The sequence below is a fragment of the Kryptolebias marmoratus genome, linkage group LG6, assembly GCF_001649575.2.
Source record: "Kryptolebias marmoratus isolate JLee-2015 linkage group LG6, ASM164957v2, whole genome shotgun sequence".
Classification (NCBI taxonomy): domain Eukaryota; kingdom Metazoa; phylum Chordata; class Actinopteri; order Cyprinodontiformes; family Rivulidae; genus Kryptolebias; species Kryptolebias marmoratus.
In genome coordinates, this window is record NC_051435.1 from 11,515,533 (window position 1) to 11,536,300 (window position 20,768).

Consider the following 20,768-nt stretch of genomic DNA (forward strand, 5'->3'; position numbering starts at 1 on the left):
GGTGGTTTTTATGGATATATCCCAAAAAGGACGGACTTAATGTTTATACAATGAATGCCGTCTGAATTGTTGGCTGTCACACTGAATTAAACACAAAAGTAAACCCCCAAATATTGCACAAGATGAGCATAAACTGTATTTTAAAAGTCCAAATCTGTCATTTGGAGTTGAGTTTGGATTTGACAAGCCACTTTAAATGAAATAAAGATGTTCTGTAGGCTGCATTTTTTTAATTCAGATTTTTGTCAGGAAGTTGCTTTATTTTGATTCCTGTCTTCTCTGAAATCCACCTCTTTTGTCATGCTCCAAAGTCACTTGTTTGACTGGTCAATTGCTGTGTTTTTCCTCCCTCACAGCCTCACAAATTGATGTTTTGCAGCTCTGTCTTATGACAATGTCTGACTGAATTATTCAGTCTTTGCTTTTATCGAATAACAATAACTTGGAACATTCTAATGGAGAAATGGGAGCAGTTTGGCAAGAAACTCCAACTTGATTTCCATCGCTTTCTTTTCATGCAAAAATAGAATATTTAGCGTTTTTCTGTTCTTTATCATGCAAAGAAGGCTCTTTGATATACAGTAGCCAGTGAGATAATGAATGTTTTTTATTAAGGGCTTGAGAGTTGGGTTTCACATTGACACTGACTGCTCGGACTTGCCCTCTGGACAGTGAAGGCAGCACTTTGACCCGGCTCTGCTCAGGAAACACCTGCAGAGCGCAACACATGTTGGTCTGCACTGACAAATTATTTAAGTAAAAGAGGCCTGGGACCTCGTTTTGAACATTTGCAGCTCTGGATATCTTTCAAACTCCCCCCACCCCTCATCAGGGACAGAAATGCAAGCAGCAGTGGCAGTTTCTTGCAAGAAGAAACAAGCTTTGGTGTGCAGCAGCTTCTCTTCTCAGAACCGTGTGAGAAAGTTTTCTCCCTCCATGCAGCCTGGATAAATTAGCCCCAGAGCCAGAGTGTGGACAGCAGCTGGAGTGCAAGAGTCAGCTCTGGCAGCGGTGATAATCAACAGGGAGGATGTGGGGAGAGAGACCCTGAGGGAGAAGGGGGGTTGTGGTGGTAAGAAAGAGGGGAGGGTGGGGGGGGGGACTGTGATCTTACAGGCCCAATCAGAACCCAAGTGGAGCTGAGGCCTCATGCGGTGTAACAGCACACCATCACACTGCAGCACTCTACATCCTGGACACAGAGCAGGTCTCCTCCCCGACCGGCTGCTTAACCCTTTCTGTGTGTGTGTGTGTTAGCGGCTCCCCCGGCCCTCATTCGCTCATCACTGCACTAATCAGCCTCAGAGACAGCAGCTGCAGGGAGCCCCACTCCTAACCTGAGCTGGAGAGGCTGTTGTGCTCAGCGAGAGGAGAGCGAATACAGAGCTTAGTGTTCTCAACAGGGACCGCCGAGGGACCGCCGAGGGCCCACAGAGGGTCCACTGAAGGCCCACATGTCCAACACTGTCCCCGTCAGCCACTATGTTACATTCAGTCATCAGATAAACAACACACGCCTCCTTATTAGGAAAGGTAACATCTAAAAATCACTTTTAGGACTTCAAGTCATGCCGTCATTATATAATCAGAGTAAAAATATCCACACCAACGTAGAAGTACTTATTTTACAGGATAATATCAACTATAATCAAAGAAAAATATATAACTTCCAAAGAATTGCATGAAAAGTGTCAAATTCAGCAAACTCAACAAGAGTGATAATATAAAACTTTGAAAAACTAAATATATAAATATATAACCATGTTTATGAGTAACTACCTTATTGCATTTAACTAAAGCCAAAAAGACAAATAAATAATGAAGAAACATCTCAGTTTAACTCCAACAAATACTCACCAGTTCAGGAGGTTGGATTTCTGCAGATTATTGATTTAAACGTATTAAACAACAGATTTGGGCGACGACTGACTTAATGAGACGCATTCACACATAAAAATGACAAATACTGGGTTTTTTTAGGTTTTAAAGAAAACCTCTTCAAGATATATAGTTTTTGTTCATTTGTTAACAATATTTCTCAACAGTATTAAATTATTTAATCTCCTGCTGGTTAAATAATATTAATAATACATTTTATTTATCAGCTCCTTTAAAAACACTCAAGGATACCTCAAATTAAAAAAGACAAATAGTACAGGTAAATATTTAAAGATAGAACAAGGATATACTATCATTAAAACAAGCAAATAAAGAAAATGTATAAAACAATAAACCTCTTCCTTGTTGTTTTATCTATGATAAGCTGAATTTTAAGTGTTAAAAAACTGGTCGCATCATCCAAGGAGGTTGAGAAGACAAAAATAAAAAAGACTTCCTAATCTGCTTTTAAACCTGATTGAAAATCATCAGTAAGACTCGCTCTCTGAGGTTGGTTTTTTTTTTTTGTTTTACAGTCGAGGTTTTGGCCGCCTGGATGAGAAAACCTCCACTTTTGCTGCGGTTTGCTAACAAAAAATAAGGAGACTTATTGTTTTTCTCCACAGGGCCGAACATTGTTCAGCCTGGCCGTGATGGTAGAGGGTTTTTTAGGTTGCTGAAGGAGTTCAAGTCTAATTAAGCAACATTTTCCTCTCATTTCAGGGGTGAAACTCTGAATATGTGGAATAAAATGTGAGGTGGTTTTGTGAACTACAGGAAGGCACTTCCATGGTGCATAGGGAGGACTACAATTTAGTTTAAATCAAGACTTTAGCAATACTTTTAGGAAACGAGTTTATTAACTGACCAACTAATTTCAGCTTCATTGGATGTTTTCTGATGATTCAGATGATGCCATATGCCTGGATTGGTTAAAAACTGCGCTGAAGAGAACATCTAATGATGTTCTCGTAGTTTGTCTTCCCTGTGGCGACTAACAGCTCACAAAGTAAATCAGCCTGAGTTTAAATAAAGCCCTGATGGATGTTAAAGCAGCATAATGATCCACTGTATTCCCCGTCCGTCTCTGCAGAGCTGCCGGTTGGGGCTTATCATCAGTAAATCAGGCCGTGGGTGGAGCCAGCCCAGGCGCCGCACGCGTCCAGAGGTGCTCATCAGCGTGTGTGTGACACTTGGCCGTGATGGAGGGTTCAGAGGAACGTCCGGACAGGTAGGGTCAGAGCGGGGTCTGATTACACAGCTGCTGATCCTCCCTTAGGACTCAGACACATACCTGCTCCTGGACTTTGAAGGAATCGTTCAGATCTTTTAAAGTGGTTATGAACAAATAATATCTTGCCTGTTGTAGATAACTTGTTAAAGGATCTCAGTTTGGAGAAATAGAGTTTAATTTCGACCGCAGTGACAAGCTCAGGTCAGTTTACACCTTTACTTTCCCTCAGGAGGGAATTTGGTTTTCATCAAAGTAACACAAGAGATTATAAGCAACCCAACCAAGTTCAGCCAAAACAATGATGCTTAAAATGACAAAGATGGTTTGGCAGATTGATTCAGTGCTTTTATTGCACCCGGAAGAGAGAGAAATGTACATTTCCTGCTCTTTCCCCTAGGTGGCCTACGTTTTTATGGTGATTTGAGAGTTCACCACACCAGGGAAGAAGGCCTAAAATAGACTCAATGAAGAACCATCAGTGTTTTATCCATATTTAAAGCTCTGAATCTGCACAAGAACTACAGCCTCTGCAGGCCTTTCTTGCAGGCTGCAGTTGTGTGGGGAGAGAAATCCTGCAGTGAGAGAGGGGGGGGGTTCTGGTGGCAGCATGATATTTCTGACAGAATAATGTCATCTCGTGAAACGGAGCCCACTTTGGTCAAGAACTTTCTGGGACTAGCTCATCAGTCCGGTCAGAATTGAACCCCTTTTCCTCAAAATGAAATCAGTCAGAGAGTTATCTGCAACAGGTTGAATATTAACCATTCCTAACCTTTCCACAGAAAGGTTTTGAATTTCCAAAGCTCTGAATGATCCCTTTAACTCTATTCATCAGACCCCTGATGCTGTTCTGCCTTCTGCTTTGTAAACTTCTCAAACTAAGTCTGATTTGAGCGCGTCACTCTGCAAAGACATTTGCGGATCTGTTACTGTTTAAAGGCAACAACCACAAATAAATAGCATATGCTCGACGCCTCTATACAAAATGTAGCTAAAGAAATATTTCTACCAAAGAGCGCAGTGATACTGGAAGAGCCGATGCAATCTCCGAATTCCTGCTTGACGTGACATGAAGCAACGATTTCATGTTGTCTGTCAAATATAAAGGAGGGGGGAGAAAAAAAAAATCAATGCAACTTGACAGCGTTACATAAAGAGCCTTTGTGTCTTGATATTTCTTTTCTGTCTGCCTGTACTTTTGTCTGGTGTGCAGCGAGTCGCTGTTGAGGCCCAGGGGGAGCAGCGCCGGCAAGAACAATGTGGGAATCCGAGGAGGCAAACGGCACATGTTATCTTTTCTCTACTGTTTCTCCCAAAGAGGGAGGCTGCATCTTCACAGATCATTTCATGCGGCAACACCATCCATCAGAGCCGACAGAGGATAGAGTTTAACAACCTGACCTCTGAATTCTTCTGAGATGAAGCCTGTGGATGTAAAAAAGCTCCAAAATAGTGGCGGGTTGAGACAATATCACTTCAGCACGACATCATTTCTGGCTGAATTTATAAACTTGATATTTATTTTCCTGAACTGACCCTCCAGTCACTATTTTTCAGGGATTCCAAACACATTTAGTGTCCACACGAGGCATATTTTAGTAAGTTAATGCAACATATGAATTGATAAATTAAAATTCAAGTGCATGAACGTATCAAGCACTCACTCAACGTACTTAAACTAAGAGCATCCCTCCGCACACATTAAGTGGACGTCACAATTGGCTACGAGAATGTAAAATAAGCTCAGTGATGCTCCGGAGAAGGAGACGAAAGCGCCGGCGAGCCGCCCAGGTGCAGCCAGCCGGCCAGCCTGAGACCTGCAGAGCTCGGGCCTGCAGCCTCCCACTCTCTCCCTCCGTCTCGCCCTGAAGAGGATCGGCGGCGGCAGCAGCGGCTCGGAGCTGCCGGGGGGGGCTGGGAGGTGAACAAGTGGGGCTTTGAGGAGCCCTCTGCCAGTCAGACCGAGAGCTCCAGGCCTGCAGCCCTCGGGGGTTAACCTCTCAGACTGCCAAGCAAAATACTGCAAGAGGCTCGCAATTACAGAGACAGTCAAAGGCCACACACAATTTCCAAAGCTATTTACACAGTTAGAAGTCCCCCCACCCCCNAGCTCCCAGCACACCAGCATCGCAGGCGGCCCCCAGCCCCGCACCGCCATCCTCCTCTGCCCCAGCACCTGAGTCCCAGCCACCTCCCGCTCACACCTCACCTCCCTGCCCCCCAGGCCTGCCAAGAATAGGCAGAATTAAGATGGCAGTTAGAGGGAGGGTAGTCTTTTAAATACCTTTTGGCCTTTTGGGGCTTTAATCCATTCACAAAGCAACTGATGGCAGTCTGTCTGAAGTACATGAGCACGTCTGAAACACAGAATTCATCCGTAAAGTTCAAAGTTCACAGAGGGGCACCTGTTCAGGAACAATGCTGAGACACTGAAAACCTACTGGTAAATATTTATAATGAATTACCAGGAAAAATGTTAGGATGCTAATTTAAAATAAAAAAGGGTGAGATGTGTTTGTTTCTTTAGTAGTGAATGGAGAAATTCATCCGAACAATGTGCAAATTGTGCACATAACCTGTTAAAACTAAACCAGCCCTGCTGATTTTCATATAATCACCGAGGTCAAAGGTCACCACACTGTTTCCAGCTGTTTATCATGCAGATGTTTTTGTCTAAGCTCCCATCTCTTCATCATTTGGTCTCCTTTTTTGTGCATTTTGCCATTTTCATGACAGACTTCTGGATGTTTCAGATAATGTTCCTTTTCATTTGGCCTTCTGTGTGATCTTCTGATCATTTTCTATCCTTTTATTTTACTCTTGTGATTAATTTGAGCCCCATTTTTTGTTTCATTTGGCATCTTGATTTAGATCTCTCCTGCGTCTGCTTGCACCCTCTGTGTTACAGCAGCTCCCAGACTGGACCCCAGAGGGTTTCAGAGCACATCTAGGAAGGCAGCAAGATGAGAAATAATCAGCCTGTGCATGTTTTTCCCCCCCTTTTCTTTGTAATTAGGCTTTTTTTTCCTTTGAAATTCACTAAAATCTTTCATGTTATCATACGTCTACAAAGCTTCCAACCAAAACAGTGTAAGTCACATGTCAAAAGATGAAAGCAAGGAGAGCCACGGATCTAATACACCAAAGCTCTTACATGCAAACTAAAGGAAGACATCGAGTCTTTGATTTGTCACGAATTTCTAATGTCCTGCTTCTCGCCTCGTGGGGCAGCGTCCTTTCCAGCAAGCGGGGACAGAACCACCCCTCGTTCTGCGCCCAGCTTCGGTGAGATTGTGCAGGGAAGTCGGTGCACAACCCCCCACCCCCACCCCACCCCACCCCCAAGGAGATCTGAGCAGCCTCCAACCCGCACAGCTGTTCTCCTGGTCTAGAGCCTCTCCAGAGCCCGGCGGTCCCGCTTGCTTTTGAGACGGCCGGCCCTGCAGGGGAGGGGGGGAAGGAACTTTAGAGGGGGGTGGGGGTGGGGGTCAAAGAGAGCTCTAATAATAACAACATCTAACATGCAGGCCTGGGGTCAGACGAAAACCGTGACCCTCCCCAGGACCTGGACAGGAGCCAGGACTCCGAGCCGCGGAGCTGCCTGGGAGGGCAGGGTGGGTGGCGGGAACTTTTCAGTTTTTCTCTTCACTTCCTGCTTAACGCACCAATTTCTTTCCATGCGGACACGTTATGGTTGGAGGTGGCGGACACAAATCATAAAAAAAAAAAAAATCTGCATTTTTGCAGAAAATGCAGTAAAACGGTGGCTAAAAGCTAAAATTAGCAAAGCAGTAGTTAAAATCTGCAAAGTAGCAACAAATTAGCTAAGAGAAAAAATGATCAGAACTGTATCTAAAAGCTGAAAATAGCAACATGTTAGCTGAACGTAGCAAAGCTGTAATTTAAAGCTAAATATGAGCAAAAGTGTAGCTGAAGGCTAATGTTAGCTAAATCATAGCTAAACGTTAAAATTAAAGACTAAAAGGAGCAAATAAAGACAAAAATAAAACAAGTATGCTGAAGTAGATTTTAGAGAACAATGTTAAAGGAATTCTTTCATAAATTAAGTAAAATAATTTAAAAAGTATATGTTACAAATACTAAACTGCACCCTGAAAAAAGTTAAAGTTCAAGAAACATCTGCCTCTTTGAGTTCATGAGCTTTTCTGGATTTATTCATTCATTTTTTCTTTTTTCTTACAAAAACAGTTTATTTGGATTCCTAATCAGTGGAAATCTCTGTCGCGATGAAAAGAAAAACTGGGACTAGAGCGTCAGTTGAATTAAACCTGCGTGTCTCTGCTCGGAGGTCAGGTCCAACAGGTCGGCCAGCGGTGCACTCACAGTTTCTCACACGCTCCAGCCGTTGGGGAATACTTGGCTCTAATTACGGCTCGGCATCTGGCAAATGTCAGCGCGTCTCCGTGTGCGGAGTTTCTTATTTACTCAGTAAGCTTGGCTTCGACTGGAACAAACACAAAAACGAGCTTTGGAGTGTCTCAAACAGACGTCCTGGGAGCGAGGTTTTGGTGCCGTATTGTTAGTGACATACAGTATGTGTGACGTTACGGCAGCCGTGTCATTACTGAGAGCACTGCAGGACGGTTCTCACACCCACATAAACACATCCATCGCTGGTAGACAAGTAAAAACAATACTCCTCACTCCTGAATGGAGTTTGACACTAAATTTAGTTTTGGTGCTACAAAGACGGGGGACAACTTCGCTTCTTTTTAGGCCCGCTCTCACAAAGACACCGCAGAGTTCAGTTATGCTCAGCTGACGCCTGTGTTTCACAACAAAACAGTGGTTTTTATTACATTTTCATGCTCACTGTATCTCTCAGGTTGGCTCTGATTCACGTTTAAAGAGATGACGTTGCACTGAGAGCGTTGCTCGCCGTGGAATGTTGGCTGAAGTTGAACGTTTGGTTGTGCCAACCAATAAAACTGCAAGGAACCTTGTTTATTTCCATCACTCTTCAGGCGTTAATGTATCACAAGCACACAAACCCTCCTGCGAGGTTTGTTTAGCTCGCCTGGGTACCAGGAGCTCAGTTTTTTTTAAAAAACACAGCGCCGATTCACAACACAATTCAAATTAGCACTCCTTGAAGAAACGCCAATCGTTCGCCGCCTCATGAGACCTGACAGAGCTCAGAGTATGTGATGGAGTTGACTCTCAGCTACTACCACACCAAGGCTTAGCTCAGGATCTATCAAACTGACTGAGTTATTACCATTTTTATGTTTGGTAAAGGTGATTAGCTGTGGCGGCCATCTTGAATTGGGTTAACTCCAAACATTGTTCAGCTGTAAATATAAATTCAGTGACTGCTTTCTGAGAGTTTCGGTGAAATTCATCCTGTGGTTCATGAGATATTATGTTGACACACAAACACACACACATATCGTCAGCTACATTATTGTCTAGTTTTCATGGCAGCAGATAATAATAATAATAATCCAAAAGCACTACATAAAAAAGTGAACAGGTCCATTTCAAAGTATTTTACATGCAGACAAATGAAAGCAAACAAATTCCAATTTCATGTTTAAATTAAAAAGTCTATGTCGTTCATGATGCTTCGTGGTTAAAGCAGGAATCGGTCGTGCAGTTTTTAAGACTTGTCACAAAGTGACAGCTGCGACGAAACTTTTCACTTCACCGCAGAGAGCAGACGAGGCGAGGCAGAGGGAAGGACGCCTGATTCAAACATCACTCCAGCATGATTAGATGTAGGCCAGTCATAATTAGCAATAATTAATTAATAAGTGTTTGAAACAATTGTGATCCCGGCTGTATGGCTGCCGTAACTCACCTGTTTTAAAGCCGCTTGGTAAATCTGACACAAATGTCACATTTTCTCCTTCACTTCCACGTTGATTAGCTCCTTCTGAACGATGTCACCTCAGTGTTAACCTGTCCACTGCAGCGAACATTTCATGTCTTCACAGTGTCAGTCTTCTTCAGGAAGCCTAAAGAACAGATACACACGTTTCTTTGTCCGCGTTGTTGCATAATTGCTTAACGTTTATAAGACTTAGATTGATTCTAAAAAAAACATTTGTGGGCATACAGTTCAAGACTGGCGTGAAAATGAACAAAGACAATCAAACTCTTGATTGCAATCAAACAATTGTCTAATAAAATTCCACCCAAGTAAATTCTGCCTATGATAGAACAGTATGGAGAAGGACTTTATTGTCATTTTTCCATGTCTGTTTACTTCCTGAATGAGTTGGTTTTTTTTCCCCTGGTGCGATAATTTACATGGATGTTTGTTCCTCTATCCTCTGTGGTGTAACAACCTGTCTCTACAAGTGTAGCTGTCTTATTTTACAGGCGCAAATAAACACAGCTCATTGGAACAACGCTTCATCTCTCGTGAAAAGTGGTACAGTTAAAAGCGTCTGCCTCATGTATATCTGCATGCCTTTAGAATGTGATTTGTTGGCTATTTTACAAAGCTATGCTAAAATACGTTGTATACATTTGCTGCCATTCCAAAACAGACTAATAATATTTGCATTATGACATGTTTCAAACGAAGTGACTTTAATTAGTATCCAAGGTGCCTTCAGGCTTTCCATCAACATTCAGTCTATTTCTTCTTTTGGGGGTTCACCACAGCGAGTCGTCCTCCTCTGTCCTCACTCCAGCTACTTCCATGTCCTCTCTAACTGCATCCATATATCTCCTCTCTGTCTTTTTGTCTCCTCTGCCACTGGACAGTTAGGTATGGTTGTGTTCACCCCGCAGAGAAAGCAAAGGTGAGATCTGTCTGAGGAGCTCAGGAAGAAGATTATAGATCTTCATGTTATAGATAAAAGCTACAAGACCATCTCCAAGCAGCCTCATGTTCCTCTGATCACAGCTGCCAATATTATTGAAAAAATATAAGGTTCATGGGACTGTAGCCAAGCTCCTAGGACATGGACGCAAGAGGAAATGCGACCCCAGGTTGAGCAGATGGATAGTGCGTTAGAAAGAGAGCCGAGGAAACCATTCGAGCTGAACTCTAAGCGCTTTCTGGTTGCACCATCCATCACATTTTTGTATCCTAACTGGTTTCATGGAAGTAGATCCAGGAGGGCTCCGGTACTGACAGGAAAACAAAAAAAAAACAGATTGGAATTTTCCAAAACGCATATTGACGAGCCACAAATTTTCTGGGACTGATGAGACAAAATTAGAGCTTTTTGGCCACAGCTCTCATCAGCTGAGTTTTTTTTATTATTATTATTGTCAAACAGTACCAACAAATGTGTCCACGCCTGCATACACCCATTTCCCCCCTCATGTTTTTTCTCATACTCCCCACTGATCCTCCAAGTTTCTGAACCTGTAACTCTGTGCTCCCTCTTCACTAAGCATCCGTAAATGGACAACACTCAGGTGACATGAACCCAGGACTGTGCGGCTACAGTGCAGCCGAACACGAGCAGGGTTCAGCCCAGTCGGCTCGATCTCGGCCCAGATCTCCAAGCTGACATGATTACACAGAGGCTTCCTGTCTCCTGGACCCTGATACCATCTCGGTCTGACTCTTTCGCTCCCCTCCCCTCACGGCTCAGCCTCAGATAACAACAATTACACCCTAACGGGGCAGCTTGATTTAGAAAACGCCATCTAAGCAAAGCACACATGTTCCTCCAGCTCCGACAGCACGGCTCATTTAAGAGATTAAAAACCCGGCGTGGCCCCGCAGTCCAAGAAAACCCCGTTTTAGGAAACAGCAGCTCAGGAAAGGAGGCCATTCATGTGCAGACCACAACTCTGTTCATGCTAAATGTCTTTTTTATTTTTAAGGCACAATTAAATCCTCCACGCTGGGCATAACACTGACACATGAATGTTTCCTCCATCTCATAATTACTCATTTTTTGTTAAAACACACATTGAAAATTGGTCCTCGGTGGATTTGTAACCAACTTCCTGGTGGATGCTGTTAATGTCATTTTTTTTGTAGGACTGCACATGGTGTAAATGAAAACCAAATGCCCCAGCAGGTTCCAGTCAGAGTGATTATATGTAGCACAATGACAAAAAAAAAAAAAAGCTAGAGGTCGTTCGCATTTGTTCAAGTCAATTAAAACAGCACAGCAGAAGGAGAAGAGGACAAAAACAATGCGGCAAATTAAGCCCCTTCAATAATCGGATTTAACGAGCTGTAAAGGAGGAAAAGATTATTCCACGAACGTGAGAAAAATAACACGTCTTGTCAGGCAGCTGCTCACTCGCTGTCAGTCACAATAAGAGAATCCAGAGCTTTATGTGCAAAAAAAAACCAGGATCTATTTTTATGTCTTCGAAGCAAAAAAGGGTCCAGATTCAGAAGAAATCAGCCACCATGAGTGCTGATCGAAACACATTAAAGTGCATATTGTGATTCACTGTGTAAAAATAAATATAAACAAAGCTAAAAGGTTTATTTTCTATTTGTCGTACATCTGCACAGCTTGTGACAGGACCATGTTTGCTGCGAGAGGAACCATCCGACTGGACTCGGGGGACTTCCTGCTACCAAACCCCATCAGAAGCACCACTTTCATCACATCCTTCACTGCAGCAAATTACCATATCAGCAGCACCATCTGAAAGCAGCCCCCCGAAACCGCAATCTGGGCTTTTCTGACGCACAATTAAAAGATGTCAAACTTGGTTTCTTTTACACTGTTTTGGTTCTGGCTGTCAGCGCCTCAAAGATTATCTTAAAGAGGACTCATTTAGCGAAGAAAAGGAACCGGCCAGGTTCACTGACGGTGATGGGCAGGCCCAGGAGCCCTGGGGTAACCGAGGAGGACAAAGGAAATGGATACGCGATAAGAAAAGCAGCGGTGGCGGAGGGGAGGACTCCGACCTAACTCCCTCCTGGGAACCTGCGGGGCCAGGACTCAGGAAGCTCCTCCACACAGGTGTCATGTTCTGCAGCAAACCCTCTGACTGTCTGCCACGAAGGACGCCCGACAGGTGAAACCAAATCCTCGAGCCAGGTTTGATACCGTTGTTGTCGTCCTACAGGAGAAGTGGCGTTAAGCCTTTTTCTGCCTGCTTTAACGTCAGCGACGTGTTGAACGATAAAACATCCTCAGACACAAGCCTGGTGCAAGCCCCTGCACTTTGTGACATGTGTAAAACGGAGGGAGGGGGGGGGACTTCAGACATGAATCAACCCCCCACACCTCCAGTGACGCAGACACCCTGGCGTGTATGGTTTATCTGATGACTGAATGTAACACAGTGGCTGACGGGGACCGTGTTGGACACCCGGGCCTTCGGTGGGCCCTCGGCGGTCCCTGCTCTGTATTCGCTCTCCTCTCGCTGAGCACACCAGCCTCCCCAGCTCAGGTTAGGAGTGGGGCTCCCTGCAGCTGCTGTCGGGGCCGCTTCTCTCATCGAAGAGCCAAACTAAAGAGCCACCGCTGGATCCACTGTCACGGATCTGACTGCACCTGAGAGGCCGAACAGCCAAAGGTTTGGGAAGGAGGCGACAGCGGACACTGGAGACCAGCTGGAACAAACAACTAACAGGCCACCTGTAAAGAAAAGCAATCATTTGATCGGTCGAGTATTCGTGAAACTACATCAGCATGTGTTTCATGAACCACTGGGCAGATTTAATGAAACTTCCCGATAGGATGTACATCTATAAGTCCTTAACTTTTGGAGTCAACCCAGTTCAAGATGGCTGCCACAGCTAACCAGCCTTCGCCGACAACACCAAACTTCGACAGAGACTAAGATCGACTCGAAGCTTTATCCTGGACAAAGAAAAAAAGAGTCAACTGGAAAGTGAAGAATGTAAAGATTCGATCGTCTTCAGCTCATATTGGCACCGAACTTAGGAGGGGGAAAAAAAACGCCTGAATGTTTGTGATTTGCAGGCCAACCAACAGAAACTGACATGATTGCAGTGAGAAAATAACTGCATGGGTTCGGATATTTCTCAAAAACCACTGAGTGAACACGGTTTAACTCTGCGTGCTGTAATGGTTAAAACGCCACTGTTGGAAAAAAAAAAACAAAACACTGCGTGTTAAAGTCTTGAATCATCGCTCATTTCTTTATATTTTCCTTCCAGGGGGCCAGACTTTTCTTGTAACCTTTTTAAAGTGATCGTGATCAGTATTTATTCTTCTGCTTTTTTTCTGAAGGCTTTTCAAAGTTTTTTTTTTTCTTTCATTGGACTTCAAACCACTTTAAAAATATACATGGAAGTCTGGCTCTTTGGAAGCACAATATAAAGAAATTAGAGGTCATTTAAAACTTTTACACTTTATTATACAGTCCAGAATTGTCGCTCCGCTCTTTGAATCCGAGTTAAGTTAAAATACAGCGCAATGCAACATAATATTGCTGTTTTAACCTTTTTGAAATTCTATTTCTTTCATAAAGTTTAAATTAACCTCATGTGGGGTTAGTCTAAATTACTGGTCTTTCTATTACATGATATACCAACTATATAAAAAGGGTTTTATATAAAATGTACCTTTTATCACGTGGTTACCATGAAGAGTTTCTCGTTAACTAAAAAAAATACAATAGTTAGCTGAACTTAGTTGAGGCAGTTTGTGAAAGTGTGGAGAATAACTGAGATAAACCAGCTGCACAGAGCTGCACGGAGGGCCTGCGGATCTTCCAAAAAGCCCATTTCTCCTGCAGCTCGTTCGCCTCCATCCACCGGACCGGACTCGGACCGCCGCTTCCCACCATTAGCAGGTCAGCCGGGCTGAGCTTGTGTGGCACCATAAAAAAAAAAAAAAATTAAACAAAGTGCACTCAGTCCAGGAAAAAAAAAAAAAGCAGATAAAACTACAGCAGAGAGATGAGGCCCCTTCATGGCCACGAGTGGATTCAATCAGAGTGAATTAGAGATGTGAAGGGCTCCAAGGTTTTGTCTTGTTTCAAGTGGCGATGGGGGGGGTGGGGGGTGGGAGGAAAAATTGAAAATTGACCTGCAGCCTTCATTTAGTGACAATGTGCTAAAGTATTATAAAGTATGATGGGTGTTCATCACGGCGATCTGCACAAGCAGGGGCAACACAGCGGCACAAAGGGGTTTCAATTGAAAACTATAACGCTCATTAGTCCCAACACTCAGCGGCGGCACCAATCACAAGTCGCATTAGTTGCAAGAGGGTCCCCGGATAAATTACACCTCTGAAAAAAAAAAAAACACATACTGAGAAGTGAATTAATCAGACCATTGTGGTCCACAATATCATGTCTTATATATATATGTAAGGAAATGTATATGAGGAGAGGTTTAGGCCGACTGACTCGTTTGCAGCCCTGATAAGACTGAGATTTCCCTCCCAATTTCCACATCATTATTCGTCTCAGAGAGTGACGGAAGAGGATGAGAGAAAACCCACCAACGCTGAAGCAAACGTGTCCCACTACTGGAGCCGAGAGCTGGAGATGGGAGTCAAACAACGCAAGGAAGGGAGAAATAACTGGACGATGGGCCGCTCGAGAAACAAGAAAGGAAGGTAAACGGAAAAATGGTTTGCAGCCGGTGTGAGAGCCAGAGAACCGCCAGGATTCAGCATCTCACGAGTTTATACTTAAAAATTTGGACAAATTTACAGGTCTGTCAAAGGGAACTTTTATGAAGAGATGCGAATATAGTAACAGTAGAAAAAAAACAAAGGATGAAGTCTTTCATTCTGCCATCTTCTTTTACATCCAACCCAGAAAAGAGATGAAAAACACCGGCTTACCTTCACTTTGAGGTCACATTTTCAACATATATGAATCCATTTTGCACTGTTGTGACTTAATACAGACATTAAAATTGTGATGCTGTAGCAACTAGAAATATTTTGGATTAAAAACGATCTTGCCTTGTCAAATGTAAACCCTCAAAAAACAAAATAAAAACCTATAATCTACAGGCCTCTCCTCACAAGTCGCAATGAAGCGCAGGAATAAAAACAAAAATCCTAAACTGTGTTTTGCCATTTCTGCCTCTAATTCCTGACTTGTTTATGACCTCTCCAGATTCTAGTCAAGTTTTGTTAAACAGACAAACAAAAGTGTCACTGGTCACTCTTTTATTTCTGTTTTCTTAGGAATCAACCCGTTTGGACGACATACAAAACCACTTCTTAATTTCAGTATGAAGCAGGGGCTTCAGGAAACACTAGAAAGTTTTCACAGAAGATGAAAAAAATATCTTTCATGGAGGGAAAAAAAACAACAAAAACAGGTTTCTCTGCAGGATAGTGGACTTGTGGATCCCTGTGAAACGTTACACATCATTTAATGTCACACGTTGTGATGAAACACACGAAACAAACAGGAAGTCACGCTGTCCAGCTGAGGTTTTTCACCTGCTTTACTTTACGGACGCCAGCTGGGAAACAAGAGAGGCCGATCAGCAGCGTCGACGTGTCTGGAACCCCGCGGCGAGAGTCTATGGCGACATGGGCTTTCGGCATGGACCGCACTTCAGGTCTTCGGGTCAGCGGCGGCCCTCCGCCGGATCAGGCCTGCGCCGCTAGCCTCTCGATGATTCTCCGGTAGTCCTCCAGAACGAGCTGATAGCTCTTCTCCAGCTCCTCGTGCTGCGTCTGCGTGTCCAGCTGGCTCATGTGGGACACCAGCTCTTCGGGCCGAAGGCACTTCTTCATCTTCGCCAGCTCCCTCTGGTTTTTCTGCACGGCGCAATCAGCAAAAACAACACACACACACACACACACACACACACACACACACACACACACGCGCGTTATCAATCAGCCTGATCATCGCTGACATCAACAGCACCGCAGGTTGTTTTTGTTTTTATGACAAATCGACAAAATGAGCTAACAGAAGAGGAATCTGAACCAAACCAATAATCACTGCCTGCATTAGCACAAATCCAGAAAGATGTCCGGCAGAACGGGCCGCCTGGATGTGGTCTTCATCGGAGAGCTGCAACCAAAAAGCCAAACCCCCGATGTGTAAACAAGCCTACGTGACCCAACTATGCATGAAAGCTTCAAATACGAGGTGATGGGAAAAATGGCAGCAGGTGCTCCGCGCGCCAACGAGTCAAAACCCGAACCATCTGGCTGCAGAAGAAGGCGGCTCGCTCGCCGAGGGGCCGGAGAGAGGAACCGTCATGTGTGCTTGAAGACGAACAGAGTTAACGGTGTCCTCGGTTGCTGAGAAACACGAGCAAATACATTTCCGTCATGCAAAACCATCAGGGAGGCATCTGATTGGACACAGATGTGTTCTGCGGCAGGATGATGCTGAAGGAAAAAAAAAACAATCAAATATACAAACGAACTTAAAAAAAAAAAAGAAAAGGGAACAAGAAGTCCCAAAAGACCTCTGAGCTCAACATCACTGAATGTGTTCCCAGTCAACCGGCCAACAATGGCTGCTTAAAATAAATAAATAAATAAAAACTGACCATGCCTGTACATAATTATTCAGTCCCACAACAACTGGGTCTTTTTAAGCAAGAATGCTCTTCTAGGAAGTATTTCTAAGGGGACAAGTTCTTCTAATTCTTGTTATATTTTGTTAAATTAAGAATACATATGAAAATAGATATGATATTGCCTCATATCAGCGACATAAAAACTCAAGGCTTGATGCGACAGAAGAACCAGAAGGTGATTTCACTCTGTTAGGGTCTGTAATTGTAATGTACAATCCTTTTACATTTTATATCTGCAGAGCTGCAGCCTCCATCATTCAGCTGACTACATGCTAAAAACTCCTGAGGGGGAAAAAAAATAAAAAAATCTCTCTGCATCTGGCCACCAGATCTTTCGCTGCCACTCTCCCAAGGAATTCCTCCTCCTTCCCGCTTTCGCCGCACAGGTCTTCTCTGTGTCCGTTTCAGCCTCTGCCCGCGCCGCCCGGTCTCCCCCCCGCCGCCAGCGCCTCCTCTAATGGATGGCGTGCGAAGCCTCAGCGAGCGGCTCGAACAGAAAATGTCACAAGGAAACAGGATGTGGGTGGGGGGGCTGTTCTACTCAGTGTTTCCCGCGACGGTTTTTGAAGCTCGAAAGGAGATGCTTTCTCCCAACACAACACATCGGAAAACAACAACAACAAAAACACGAGATAAAAAGTGCGCCGCTTTTTTTTGAAAAGCGCCGAATTCTGAATAGTTGCAGCCTTTTTTTTTTCTCCCATCTTTTTTTTTTTTTTTTTTTTTGACAAAGTGCTTTAAGCGCATGTTCATAAAATGATTTCTCCCAAAGAAATGCAAATCCTGACTAATGACATGCCTGAATAGGAGAAAAAGCTCCAGCAGCAGTGAAACCAGACGCCTGGTGCGACCTATTGTGGCTGCGACAATGCGGCACTCGTAATCTATCAATTTTCACAGGACTGAAGATCAATTCTCCTGATGTTTTAAAAGGTAACATAATAAATAGTGACAATACAAGGCTGTGAGCCGATCAAGTGTATGCGCTGAATGCAGCATTTGTCTCCCCGCAGTCAAACAGCTATAATGTTATGCTAACACGAAGTGCAAGCCTGGATTCATGTTTGACAGTAAAGATGATCTGAGGGTCGCATTTCTTTGAGTACGTGAGGAAATCACTCCAAAACGTCAACCTGAAAGCACTTTTTTTTTTAAAATGCACTCCACACCAACGTGCGGAGCTGTGGTAATTAGAAGCTCACCCTGTACGGCCCGAAGAGCCTCCTCTTCACCTCTAACCGGTACGCTCTCGCTTGTTCTTCGTCACTCATGTCTGTCGCTCTTAGGCGCAAGATTTCATACACCCGCCTCGCGTGTTTCTGCAAAAAGGGGGAGGGAGAAAAAGAAAAAAAGTACAATCAACATGATTTTTCATATAATAACTTTGGCAGCTACCTCTAATATCCTCCGCGTTATTGGACGGAGGGAACTTTAAAAATAAAAGCCGACAAAAGGAGAATTGTAGTCGTTTTTTTCCCCTCCTTTATAAAAAGGCAGATTACAGCTCCTCGACATTTTTATCTTTCCCCTCGTTTTCTTTATTCTCGCGTCTTGAAACCTAAAGTGGCAGCCGGCACTTATTTGGAAAAAAAAGGGGGGGAAAACCCCGGCTCATAAGTTACCGAGCCGTAAAAACCGTGCGTCTGTGGAAGATCGCCGCTCCTTTCGGAGGAGCTTTTTGCACTTCCTGACTTTATTTATGAGACTTTACAAACATTACAAACTGCCAACTTTGAGTTTTCTTCACTAAGGGAGCTCTCCACATAAGTCCTGTTGTTGTTGGCACAAATTAGCTCCTGGCTGTGTTGTGTTTACTGACTGGGAAGAAGGAAAAAAAGTCTGTTTTCTGAGTTTTTGAGCTGATCATCAGCCAGCTGGTTGTTGCACCCTTAAATATTTTTCTATTAACAGTAGTGTAGATAATAACACTGAAAACCTCTAATATGCACAAGCTGAACGGTTCATCAAAGCTAAGTTACCAGAATCTTCTTCAGGATTATCTGCGAAACGTCTGTTTGCAAAGTTTCATTTAAAGGAGAAACAACCTTTTAGAAAAGTGCCGGTTTCGCTGCTTTTCATGTCTTATTATCCCGCCATAACCCGCCCGTCTGACCGCTGTCTCGCGTTCAATTCAACCGCAGAGCGCTGCAGCGTTGGCGCCGCACCTTGTTGATCTTCAGCTTCTCCTGCGCCTCCCTGATCATGTCAGCCGAGAAGCCGAGGGGCAGCTTGTCGGCGGCGAAGGGCGGCAGGCTTTGGCAGAGCTTCACCAGCACATAGTCTCTCAGCTTCACGTAGTTCTCTGAGGGGTCCTCGGCTGCGAACGGAAACCATAAAAAGCAGTTTTACTCGAGCAGACGGCGGGCGAGCAGGTCCGTCCGTCGCTTACAACACAGGCGATGAACTAATCCCGCACTAACAGGCCTGTAGGAATCATCAAATTAGACAACTGTCATCAAAAAAAACCATTTCATGTGTTTTAGTTTTAGACCATACCATCAAGGAAACACTTGAAACAACCTGATTAAGGAATATTAATAAATTACACTGCCACACATATGCAGATATAAATAAAACAGGAATGTTTGCATTTAATTTAGACTTTAATGAGGCATTATTAACAGATTTAAGAGCCTCTGAGTAGATATATTAACAATAACAGCAACAAAATGTGGCACTAAGCCCTAAACAACAACATCCTTCCCTTTTTTTTTTTTTTTAAGCAACACTCATCCCAAACTTGAAATCCTTTTGATTGGCTGCCTAAAAATCAGTTACAAGACAAATCAAATCAGGTCGGTTTTATTTGCTCGAGGGCTATTGATGCGCAGGCTGTGGTTCATCACGTCTCTTGTAAGCGCACTGTATTACAGGTCGAAGAGGAGAGTGATGTGTTTCTTAGCAGACTTCATCTGCCTTCCGAGGCAGATCCAACAAGTACCAAAGAAGACGAATCTGCTGCCCCGACCGACCGCAGAGAAAATTTAAAAAAATCTGTTCGACTTTTCACAAAAGGTGCCTGGAGCTTCAGGTTAAAGGGCGTCCGGCCGCCTCGAACAGGGGCCCACGCTCACCTGTGATGTCCTGCACTTTGGGCAGGCTGCAGTAAAACCTGTGCACCGCCTCCAGGAGCTGAGCACCATGACCTTCTCCTTGGAATGGAGGCAGAATCAGCATTTGGCTGTTCAGTTAAAGGAAAGAAAAACACACAAATGAGGTAAAAACATAAATAACAGCTTGTTCAAAATTGTGAGAAACACATTTATCTGCTGTGTAAGTAGTTTTTTTTTTTGCCTCAGTGGGAACAGAAACTCCTTGATTGAAAGCAGTAAAAAAAATGGACCGTTACAATGATCCATCAATGCAACAAACCAAATCTAATCAAAAGCTTATCTATACAGTTGTTTTCAGATACAAATCACCCTGGTTCGGTACTGAAACAAGATCTGGTTGAATGCTTGGCTATATAAGCCAGTAATTTGGGCTTTTTGGGAAGAGGATAAAGAAATGTATAATTTTCCACTCCTTTTTTTTTTAAACACAAAAGAATGGGAAGGCACGTGCTGCCCCAGCAATTACCTTACACGTGGTCGGGTTTTGTCTGGGTATACGTAGTAATTATAAACTGTCATGTAGCCAACAGTTGCGTAGAGAGTCTCCCCGTCTTTATTGTACTTTTCAAATCTGCAGATAAAAGACAAAGGCAAACAGGTCAATTACAGGCACACTCCCATGCAGTGTCCATTTTAGCCTCTGTGTTCCCGTCTCCCCCACCCCACACCCCCCACATCAGCATGTTCGAGCAGCCACGGCCCGATTGGTACACCTGCTACAACCTGAATACATTATGCACTTAATTGGAGTACTGCAACTTAGAGGAGGAGAAGGGTTTGGAGGAGGGTTTCAGCTCCTCAAAATCACTTCAGTCCATTTTGCCCATTGTCACCATTAATAGGTGCCAGGGTAAAGAAAACACTGGCAGAGGCTCTTTTTACTGTTAAGACATTGTTCAGTGTTTCAAAAGACAACAGTATTCAATTCAGCTCTTTGCCCCTGAAAAATCTGAAAAGGGCTTTTGGCACAAAGAAAGCTCTTGCCTCATCAACGATTCTCCTACAAGGGGGAAATATAATCAAACTAGCCTGGTAATTGGTCACAAGCGCCTCAAAGGGGGGCTTTGTTTTTCAATGACACAATAAAGCCTTAGGGTAAAGC

The 20,768-nt window shown here is 43.8% G+C and overlaps 1 protein-coding gene across 1 annotated transcript in view; it reads right to left on the bottom strand.

The window, feature by feature from the left end:
- Positions 1–15,154: 15,154 nt before the first annotated feature.
- Positions 15,155–20,768, bottom strand: part of hat1 (histone acetyltransferase 1) — an 11,976-nt gene continuing 6,362 nt past the window's right edge. Inside the window, exons 7-11 of the mRNA XM_017424407.3 lie at positions 20,133–20,237; positions 19,628–19,734; positions 18,719–18,870; positions 17,756–17,872; positions 15,155–15,774 (exon numbers count right to left, since the gene is read on the bottom strand). Coding sequence (XP_017279896.1) covers positions 15,604–15,774; positions 17,756–17,872; positions 18,719–18,870; positions 19,628–19,734; positions 20,133–20,237 — 652 coding nt within the window. The 3' untranslated portion in view covers positions 15,155–15,603. The remainder of the gene's footprint in view (positions 15,775–17,755; positions 17,873–18,718; positions 18,871–19,627; positions 19,735–20,132; positions 20,238–20,768) is intronic.